Consider the following 10,495-nt stretch of genomic DNA (forward strand, 5'->3'; position numbering starts at 1 on the left):
TGAGGCCAAAAACTGATCAGAGAAACTCCAGTAACCTGAGGCTTCTTCCCTTTCTCTCTGTCTGTGCCCTGTGTGCTCTCTGAAGAGGAGTGCGTGGAGGAAGGTAGGAGTTGCACCTGCAAGGACCAAGAGCCAAATGAGAGGGCTCAGTGTTTTACTGGGGGTTTGGGGGTCAGCTCCTGGGCTGCAATGGGCAAGTCATGTGCAGGAAAGGCCGGTGTGACCATGTTTGAGGTGCCTGCACCTGAAACATCAGTAGGATCAAAACCAGTCTGAATTTTCTCAGGATCTCTTTTGTCAGTGACTCAAACCAGGGCTGGCAATGCTGGACATGGGTGTTGGCTGAAGGGGGATCCCAATATCCCAACGGGAGCTGGAGCCTCTGCTGAATGTGTGTGTGTGACAGCCTTGCCAGACTCAAACTGCCACCTGCCCCAGCCTCATGGAGACACGGGAGCTGGGCTGGGCTGAGCTGGGCTGAGCTGGGCTGGGCTGGGCTGGACTGGGCTGAAATGGGCTGGGCTGAGCTGAGCTGAGCTGGGCTGAGCTGAGCTGAGCTGAGCTGGGCTGGGCTGGGCTGGGCTGGGCTGGGCTGGACTGGGCTGGGCTGGGCTGGGCTGGGCTGAGCTGGGCTGGGCTGGGCTGGGCTGGGCTGGGCTGGGCTGGGCTGGGCTGGGCTGAGCTGAGCTGAGCCGAGCTGGGCTGAGCCTCTGGCTGCTCAAGGGCACTGCCAGGCAAAACACCCTGAGTGTAAAAGCAAAGAGAGGTGCAGGGGGAAGCCCCTGGTGCTTCAGTCCCCATCTCACACACGCCCAAGCTCTGTGGCACCCAACTAATCCCTGTGCTTATTCCTTCCCTCCTCCCTGGCTCAGAAGAGGAAGAATGGATAGAGGAAGACGACGGTAGTTATTGCACCTTTCATTATTTCCTCTCTCTGCTCTTGGGAACAGTCCTGGGTCCATGTGTTCTGCCTCTCCCTGGTTGGGGAATGGTTTTCTTTCATTCTTCCACTTCTCTCTCTTCTTCCTGCACTCTTCCCATGCCCTGCTGTGCTGTGTGTCCATCCTCTGTCTGGGCCTGTCTCTTATATCTACCAGCCGTGGTTTGCTGTCTTTGCTGTCTTCTTCTTCTTTTTCTTCCCTTCTGCCTGGCTGTGGCACCGCGGGTGTTCCCAGGGCACCTCATCGCTCTGGCTCCGCCGGGGGAATCCCGTGGGGACGCTGCTCCCTCCAGTGGAAAAAGGCTCCAGCAGTGTCACAAAGCATCCTCAGCCACCCCTGGAGCTCCGTGCTAGGGCAGAGCCATGGAGATCCCTCCTTCCTTCCTTCCTTTCTTCCTGGGCTGTGAGGGAACGGCAGCATGAGAGGGGATGAGGGTCCAGGCAGGAGGTGGCGATAAATCCTTGCATTTCATTAATTTTAGGGGGTTTTGCCCCGAGGAGCACAGGCAGCCCTGGGCTAAGGTTAGAGAGGAGCCCTTTGCTCCCGAGCCCCTGGGGCTGCCCGGGTCCCTCTGGGCTCTGTCCCAAAGCAGGGATGGATGTCAGGGGCTGCAGGGATGAATGGGAGGCAGTGCAGGGATGAGGGTGAGGGGCTGCAGGAGCTGCAGGGAACGCTGCTGCCTCGCTCACCCTGCCCTCCCTGCACAGGTCAGGAGGAGCAGGTAGAGGAGGCGGAGGAGGAGACCACAGAAGCCAAGGCAGAAGGTGAGTGGGGGCTGTGCCAGGAGCTCCACGGCTTGGCTGGGCCATGCTCTGCTCCAGGGGCTGCCAGCTGGGGGCTGGGATGTCCCAGCAGGGCCGTGACAGGGGGACATCGGCCCAGAGGGGCAGCTGTCCCCCAGACCTGGTGTGCAGTAGGGGGGTGTCAAACTGAGATGCCCTACCCTGCTCTGTCTGGGCCCTGCAAACATCAAATGGTGATGAAATCCATGAAATACAAATGATGTTTGCTGCTGGTGGCTGTGTCTAGCCCTCGGAAATAATGCCAAAAATGGGCCAAGCCTGGCTCACCAAGGGGTCCATTGCCTTAGAGGGCGTTTCCAGAGCTGGGCTTGAGCTCTGGAGCTCTGGATGTGTCTGATCACCAAAAGAGCACTGGGTTTCATGAGGTGGCTTTGGGGCATGGTGTGTGACCCTGTGCTGTCCCTTCTGCTGGGGCAGGCTCAGATCCCAGCTGTGACCCTGAGTCAGGGTGCTGGGACCCCTCTGTGCTGGGGTGTGGCTGCCCTCACCCAGGGGTGCTCATGTTCTCCCATTGCTTTTAAACAGAACAAGAAGATGAAACGAAAGCAGCAGGAGAAGGTAAAGCAGGGGCAGAGGAGAGATGGGTTTGGCCATTCCAGTCCTTATCCCATTCCCCTGAGACACTGGGCCCTTGTAAAAGGGTTTTGGCGCTGAATTTATTTGCTGCCAAAGGGACAATCTGTGGCAAATGGGGCAGAGCTGCCCTTGCCACATCCCCCAGCAGGAGGGATGGATTCGTGCTGCCTCTGGCAGAAATTCACCCAAAATAGAGGAGGAGGGGGAGGCACTGCTGCTTTTTCAGCCTGAGCTTCTGCAAAACTTGTCTGGATTCCTCCTGGAGAGCACCTGGGGCTCTCCTGGCCACCCTGTGAGTGAGGGGTGTCTCTCAGGGGCTGCTCTCCCCCCATTCCTCCTGCAGGGATGGAGCTGGGGTTTGCACAGCAAAGAGGGGGACAGCCCCCTCACAGTGTCCCTGGGCAGGACTGGCCATGGGGACACAAAGCATCGTGTTTTCCACAGGTGGAGAGGGGGACCGGGAGCAGGAGCCCGGGGAAGGTGAAGTATGACCCTCGTCCCTCCTGCCTGCCTGGGGGTACCAGGGCCTGCTCTGCTCAGCCAGCAGCAGCAGCTGTGCCTCGGGCACCGTGCTGTGGCACAGGGCTGGCACAGGGCGGGCACAGGGCTGGCACAGGGCTGGCACAGGGCTGGCACAGGGCTGGCACCTCGCTGCTGCAGGCAGTCCCTGGGCAGCCCCTGCTGCTGCTGGGGAGAGGGAGGGCTCGGCTCAGGGTGTGACAGGAAACCCCTCAGTGACACTGACCTTGTCTTTCTGTGCTGCTCCTGGGACCTGCAGGTGAAGCGAAGCCAAAACCCAAGTAAGTGTGGCAGGGTTTTCCCTGGGGCAAGGTCTGAGCTGTGCCAGGGCAGAGGCTCTGTGTGACAGCCCTGGTCCATTCAGGACAGGGCACAGGGAGCCTCCAGGGCAGGGTGGGACTGGGTCATGGGGAGAAACAGGGAGAGAAACAGCAAAACACAGACCATGAAGGGGACCCTGAGAACGAGGTCTTTAGGCAGCTCAAGCATTTTACATGTTCCTAGGGAGAAGCTCAGCTGCCCTGTGACCCTGCAGGTGGCAGAAGTATGTGTGTGTGTGTGTGTGTGTGTGTGTGTGTGTGAACATCCCAGTCTGGGACACAGAGTCCAGGCTATGGCTGGCATGGGGCACATGTATGCCAGGGACTGACCCCAGGGGAGCAGGACTGTGAACCATTGCAGGAAACCTGGGGAGTCCTCCTGGGCCCCTGGGATTCTGCAGTGTGGGAGGCAAATCTGCCCTCAGCCAGCACCATCCTTTCCTCCCTTTGTGCCCCTGCTGGGCTTCTCCTGCTGCCCTCCCTCAAGCCCCACAGGAGGAAGGATCCAGCTGCCTGTGCCAGGTCACACCACAGCACGCAGTGCCCTTTGGGGGGAGCAGGGGGTGGCTGCCAGCTCAGGGGGCTGGCAAAGGGCCCTGGCCACGCTGTCTGCAGCTTGCAGGGTTATTCCAGCCATGCAGACACCTGGGAGTGTTCCAGGGAATGCCACAGGTCTTCCTCTGTGGCCACCCAGCTGGCACCTCCAGCAGGATGCATTGCACTCCCTCTGCTCCAGCTGTGCCCACTCTGCCTCCCCAGGGGGCTCAGGGGGCTCAGGGGGGTGGGATGGGTGGAGGGCACGTGCTGTCCCAGACCTGCTGCGGCCCCATCCGGCTCCCCCTCCACTGCAGGGTCTTCATGCCCAACCTGGTGCCCCCCAAGATCCCAGATGGTGAGAGACTGGATTTTGACGTAAGTTATGGCCCGGTTCCCACCCCTGGGGGGGCTGCCCTCCCTCTGCTCCCCTCGGTGTCTGGCAGCTGCTGGAGGCTCTGGCTGTCTGTGCCTGGTGCAGGACATTCACCGCAAGCGCATGGAGAAGGACCTGAACGAGCTGCAGGCCCTCATCGAGGCCCACTTTGAGAGCAGGAAGAAGGAGGAAGAGGAGCTCCTGTCCCTCAAGGACAGGATTGTACGTGTTCAGCCTTCCCATCTCTGGCTATTGCCACCTGGTCCCTGTGGGCACTCAGCCACTGTCCCCTCACCACAGTCCTGGCAGACCTGGGACACCCCTGGCCCTGCAGGACAGAGCCTGAGGGTTGAACCAGATTTTTATTAACCCCAGTGCCTGCACACCATAAAATTCCCTGAGCTGGAAGGGACCCACAGGGATCACTGAGTGCAACCCCTGGCCCTGCACAGACAACCATCCCACCCCACTCCTGGCAGCGCTGTCCAAACCCCCCTGGAGCTCTGGCAGCCTCGGGGCTGTGCCCATTCCCTGGGGAACCTGGGCAGTGCCAGCACCCTCTGGGGGAAGAACCTTTCCTGATCTCCAGCCTGACCCTGCCCTGGCACAGCTCCAGCCCTTCCCTTCCTGTCCCTGCTCCCTGGGATGCCCCTGGTGTGGCTGCAGTGACTGATGCTGCTGCACCTCTCCCTGGGCTCACTGTCCCCAGGCTCCCATGGGGCTCTCAGGGCTCCGGGGGTCAGGGATCTGTCCCTGGGAGCAGAGAGGATGCAGATTCCCTGCCGTGTCCAAGCCCGGGTCCCCTCCCCGTGCAGGAGCAGCGGCGAGCGGAGCGGGCGGAGCAGCAGCGGATCCGCAGCGAGCGGGAGAAGGAGCGCCAGGCCCGCATGGCCGTGAGTGTCCTCTGGATACACCTGGGATGGCCTGGGGACACGAGCTGTGTGTCCATCCATCCACTGCTGACCGCCTCTGGCCCTGGCAGGAGGAAAGAGCTCGCAAGGAGGAAGAGGAGGCACGGAAGAGGGCGGAGGAGGAGGCGCGGAAGAAGAAGGCGTTCTCCAACATGCTGCACTTTGGGGGATACATGCAGAAGGTGGGACCCTCCCCGAGGGGCTGTGAGGGAGCCACTGCTGCTCCTGGGAAGGGCTCGGCCGTGGGCTGGCCTCATCCGTGTGGCACTGGGGGCTTACAGGCAGGAGGGGACAGGGAACTGTGCTTGGGGCAGAGTTACAGGGACAAAGTGAGCTCAGAGCTGCCCCAAGCACAGCTCTGCCCTGCAGATGTGCAGCTCCAGCCTTGCCAAAATGTCCTCGAGGAGCTCATGTGCTTCTGGAGTCCCAAAAGCTGAGGGTGTTGGGTGCAGAACTGGGGATGGAGGAGAGCAAAGGCTGGGCAGACTTCCTTCTCTCCATGGATTGATGGTTTCCTCAGTCAGAGAAAAAGGGTGGGAAGAAGCAAACAGAGCGGGAAAAGAAGAAGAAGATCCTCAGTGAGCGACGGAAGCCCCTGAACATCGACCACCTCAGCGAGGACAAGCTGAGGTGAGCACAGGCTGCAGGAGGGATGGCAGGGCAGGAGCTCTGGGCTGGGTGCCAGCTCCTGGGCAGGATCCCAGGCTGGGGACGGCTCCCTGGGGCTTCCACTGAGGAGGTGGCACAGCTGGGGATGGGCTGTGACAACCCATGGGGACACGGGCTCCGAGGATGTGCAGGGCCACCATGGCCAGGCTGCGACTGATGGCACCAGCCATGAGAGGGAGCCAGGGTCACACGGGTGGCACAGGTGTGTCCTGGGGAGCCAGGGTCACACGGGTGGCACAGGTGTGTCCTGGGAGCCAGGGTCACACGGGTGGCACAGGTGTGTCCTGGGAGCCAGGGTCACACGGGTGGCACAGGTGTGTACTGACCTCCCCGGTGCTCTTGTCCTGAACTCATGGCCTGGATAACACATCCCTGTCTGGGAGCCTCCTGAGCCCCATCCCCGGGAGCAGATGAGGGGTTGGCATCAGTGCCCCATCCCTGCTGAGCTCCCTGGGAGCCATGGCCCTTCCCTGCACTGTCCCCAGCTGGCTCTTCCTGCAGGGACAAGGCCAAGGAGCTGTGGCAGAACATCCATGACCTGGAGGCTGAGAAATTTGACCTGCAGGAGAAGTTCAAGCGGCAGAAATACGAGGTGAGCCCCAGGGCCTCTGTGATTTGTCCACCCTCTGTGTTCCTGACTGCTCCTTCTGCTCCCCAGCCAGGGGATGAGCTGAGGTGTGCAAGTGATCTCCCAGCTCCTGGGGACATGTACCTGGCACCACCACAGGGCAAATACAGGCCAGGCCAGGCAGGATGGAGCCCTGAGCAATCTGGGACAGTGGAAGGTGTCCCTGCCCATGGCAGGAGGTGGAACGAGATGGGCCCTTCCAACCCCCAACCATCTTGGGATTCTGGGATTCTAAACCCCACAGAAAAACTGCTGGGGAAAAGAGAGCAGTGATGTATCTTCAGCCAGCCCTTGTCCCCAGCCTGGGGCTTCTTGTCAGACCTCACTGTCCATCTGCATCTTTTTCTTGCCAGTCCTCACCATCCACCATTTTTTCTTGCAGATCAATGTTCTTCGAAACCGCATCAGTGACCACCAGAAAGTGTAAGTGGCTGCACATCCCTCCTCCATCTTCTGTCCTTCCAGCTCCAGCTCCCTGCTCCCCAGTTCCCACCCTATGGATCTCCCTTGCTAAACCACCTCCTCCCCTTCCCCCTCTTGCTGGTGCCCAGCATTCCTGGGCCTGCAGGTCTGTCCCAGGATCTCAGTCCCTGCCCTTCTGCTCCTGAGGCACCTCCATGGTCCCACTGTCACCAGCTTCCCCCTGCCCAGAGACCTCAGTGGGGCATGGACCCCAGGGAGAACCCACCTCTGCATGGGAAGCTTTGTGTCCTCTGGGGTCCTTCCAGCCTCCAGCCACCCCCTCCCTGCAGGGGCTCTGCCCAGCATCTCAGGAAGCTGCTGGAGATCCCAGCTTGTCTGGCAGGGGAAGTCCCCCAGGCTGTGAGATTTGTGCAGGCCCACAAGGCCAGGGGAACCTGTCCCCGTGCCCATGGTCCCTGCACGTGGCTGAGGAATCCTTCATAGGAGGGTGGGAGAGGCTGTTTGACCCCTACTCCCAGGAGCACCCCGGTGCTCTCACATCCCCATCCCACTTCCCCCTCATGTGGGAGGCGCTCAGCCCACCCCACGTGTCAGGGGCAGCAGCTCCCACCCACTTACACCAGGTCTCTCTTTTCTCCTGCCCCACCACGGCGTGATCCTGCAGCAAAGGGTGAGTACAGGCACATCTGAGGGTTGTGAGTCCCTGCACAGGAGCTCTGTGTGTGTGTGTCCCTGCACAGGAGCTGTGTGTGTGTGTGTGTGTGTCCCTGCACAGGAGCTCTGTGTGTGTCCCTGCACAGGTGCTCTGTGTGTGTGTGTGTGTGTGTGTGTGTGTCCCTGCACAGGAGCTCTGTGTGTGTGTGTGTGTGTGTGTCCCTGCACAGGAGCTCTGTGTGTGTGTGTGTGTCCCTGCACAGGAGCTCTGTGTGTGTGTGTGTCCCTGCACAGGTGCTCTGTGTGTGTGTGTGTGTGTGTGTGTGTGTGTGTCCCTGCACAGGAGCACTGTGTGTGTGTGTGTGTGTGTGTGTGTCCCTGCACAGGAGCTCTGTGTGTGTGTGTGTGTGTGTCCCTGCACTGGAGCTCTGTGTGTGTGTGTGTGTGTCCCTGCACAGGAGCACTGTGTGTGTGTGTGTGTGTGTGTCCCTGCACTGGAGCTCTGTGTGTGTGTGTGTGTGTGTGTGTGTGTGTCCCTGCACTGGAGCTCTGTGTGTGTGTGTGTGTGTCCCTGCACAGGAGCTCTCTGTGTGTGTGTGTGTACCTGCACAGGAGCACTGTGTGTGTGTGTGTGTGTGTGTGTCCCTGCACAGGAGCTCTGTGTGTGTGTGTGTGTGTGTCCCTGCACAGGAGCTCTGTGTGTGTGTGTGTGTCCCTGCACAGGAGCTCTGTGTGTGTGTGTGTGTGTGTGTGTGTCCCTGCACAGGAGCTCTGTGTGTGTCCCTGCACAGGAGCTCTGTGTGTGTGTGTGTGTGTGTCCCTGCACTGGAGCTCTGTGTGTGTGTGTGTGTGTCCCTGCACAGGAGCACTGTGTGTGTGTGTCCCTGCACAGGAGCTCTGTGTGTGTGTGTGTGTGTGTCCCTGCACAGGAGCTCTGTGTGTGTGTGTGTGTGTCCCTGCACAGGAGCTCTGTGTGTGTGTGTGTGTGTCCCTGCACAGGAGCTCTGTGTGTGTCCCACTCCGTGTGTGTTGCAGGGACACAGGACCCCAGGGCAGAAGCAGGGCTCAGGGATGAGGCAATCCCAAGCACTGGCAGCCATAAATGCCCTTCACTGCCCTTCACTGCCCTTCACTGCCCACCCCCACCTCCTCCTCTCTGCTCCCCTGTGCTGGTTAAGGCGAGCGATGGGCTGGGTCCTGAAGGATCCTGCAGCTGCTTTTATCCCTCTGCAGCCACAGATGCAGCTTGTCAGTTCTTCTTGGAATGATTCTTGGGGGGAGAAACATGGGAAGGAAATGGTGGGTCCTTAGAAACACCTGGCAACTGCATGAGCTCGTTCCCAGGGAGTCCCAAGGCTCTTTGGCTGAGGTCCCGAGGTTTACCTGGGGCCAGTGGAGACCCCAGGGCAGTTTCCAATGGTAAAAGGCTGCAGGACCACTGACAGCACCCACCACATCCTCCCTGTGGCGTCACTGATGCCTTTTTGCACGTGCTTTTCCTCTTCCTTTGCAGATCCAAGGGTGCCCGTGGGAAGACCATGGTGGGCAGCCGAAGGAAGTAGAGGCTCAGGGAGAGCAGAGGCCGAGCCTCGGGAGCTGCAGTGGCTGCACAGAGCCCTGGCTGCAGGAGTGGGGGTTCCAGGGGGCAGAGGCCTCAGGAGTGTCCCATCTCCACCCCCCAGTGTTGTTGTGTCTGTAAATAAAGAGGTGGTGAGGGGGTGCAGGTGTGCTCTCCATCCTGAGGCCCTGATCCCAGGGGACACAGGCTCAGCACAGCCTGAGGAGTTGCCCACCTGCTCCCCAGGCTGTGAGAGGTCACAGCAACCACCCAGAACCTCCCAAGCAGCTGTTGCTGTGCCTGCCAGCATCATCTCAGCTGCAGTCCTTGGCAGGTTTGGTGACACACCTCAGTGGTCTGAGCTGCTTTTCTTGCTGCACCTTGGGACAATCCTCGTCATGGCCACTTCTATTCTGCTTTTGCTGTACCAGAGCCCCACTGCTCCTCTCTGGTCCCCTGTGGGACACCATGGACAGGGGCACTGCTTCCAAGCCTCTTGGAATAGTCACTAACTCACCTTCCAGGCTATTTCCATCCTATTTCCAGCTCTTGCTAAAGGCTCTGACCAGCTGTGTTTGCCTCCTCTGCATGTTCCTGACAGCATGCAAGGAAGCCTTGAGATAAAGCTGTGTGGGGAGGCCACTTCTCTGTGCTTCAGGGGCAGATCTCTTCCATCAGGCTGGGAATCTGCAGCCTGTCCCACATGTGCTGTCCCTGGGGACACATCACCTGCAGACCCCCCAGTGTTCCTGGTGGACCCGGGTCTGGTTTTGGATCTGGATCTGGACCTGGACCTGAACCTGGACCTGAACCTGGACCTGAACCTGGACTGGCAGCCAGCCCAAGGCACCAGAGGTCCTGGAGGGCTGTTTGCTGCCCTGTTATGTTATGACAGCCTGTCCCATGCTGTTGATAAAGCAAAATCCAGTATCCAAGGAGCCTTTCCCAGAGCAGTGGGGATGTGAGGATGCAGAGGCTGGTGAATCTTGTCCCTTGGTGAGATGTTTTGTGTCCCCCTTGCTGGGGCTGCCTCTCCTCCCCATCCCTTGCCCAGTGATGTGGGGGTGTCCTGCAGGTTTCTCCCGTGTGTTCCTGTTGGATGAGGATTTATTTTCCCTACTTCAACACACACCCACCATGTTTTGGGGAATAAGGCTCTGGGAAGCTCAGAATCAGTGAGGCACAAGTGGAGGACAACCCTCCCCACCACCTCCTTCTGCAAAACCGAGGTGTGGAGGACAAAGGGGAGAGCTGGGTAGGGTGGCAGTGCTGGGACACTGGGAAGTATCCGGAGGGTGGCTGGGTGATGGTCCAGCAAGTGACATTTCCAGCCTGCCTGATGCACGGCAACAGGAGACAGGAACGCTGGGGGCAGTCAGCTGTGTGTGCCTTGGAAAACACCTCTCCTTGTGCAGGCTCTGCAGATCCATTCTCCCAGGCTCTGCAGATCCATTCTCCCAGGCCCTGCAGATCCATTCTCCCAGGCTCTGCAGATCCATTCTCCCAGGCCCTGCAGATCCATTCTCTCAGGTTCTGCAGATGCATTCTCCCAGGCCCTGCAGATCCATTCTCGCAGCTTTGCG

General features: G+C 59.8%; 1 protein-coding gene across 3 annotated transcripts; it reads left to right on the top strand.

Moving 5' to 3' along the window:
* On the top strand, positions 1 to 9,562 carry TNNT2 (troponin T2, cardiac type). Of its 3 annotated transcripts, XM_084220759.1 has the most exons (14): positions 1 to 103; positions 1,649 to 1,705; positions 2,270 to 2,302; positions 2,765 to 2,800; positions 3,099 to 3,120; positions 4,011 to 4,071; positions 4,175 to 4,291; positions 4,885 to 4,962; positions 5,052 to 5,162; positions 5,501 to 5,610; positions 6,151 to 6,241; positions 6,660 to 6,700; positions 7,324 to 7,370; positions 8,868 to 9,562. In XM_084220759.1, exons 6-14 carry the CDS (start codon positions 4,018 to 4,020, stop codon positions 9,422 to 9,424), a joined length of 1,206 nt encoding a protein of 401 aa, XP_084076885.1. In that variant the 5' UTR covers positions 1 to 103; positions 1,649 to 1,705; positions 2,270 to 2,302; positions 2,765 to 2,800; positions 3,099 to 3,120; positions 4,011 to 4,017; the 3' UTR covers positions 9,425 to 9,562. The 3 variants fall into 3 exon arrangements, with proteins under 3 accessions (XP_084076885.1, XP_084076886.1, XP_084076887.1); XM_084220760.1 differs by lacking the exon at positions 7,324 to 7,370 and having other exon boundaries at positions 14 to 103; positions 8,868 to 9,073; XM_084220761.1 differs by lacking the exon at positions 8,868 to 9,562 and having other exon boundaries at positions 15 to 103; positions 7,365 to 7,389.
* The last annotated feature ends 933 nt before the right edge of the window (positions 9,563 to 10,495 follow it).

This window comes from Fringilla coelebs (assembly GCF_963513975.1).
Source record: "Fringilla coelebs genome assembly, chromosome: 23".
NCBI lineage: Eukaryota > Metazoa > Chordata > Aves > Passeriformes > Fringillidae > Fringilla > Fringilla coelebs.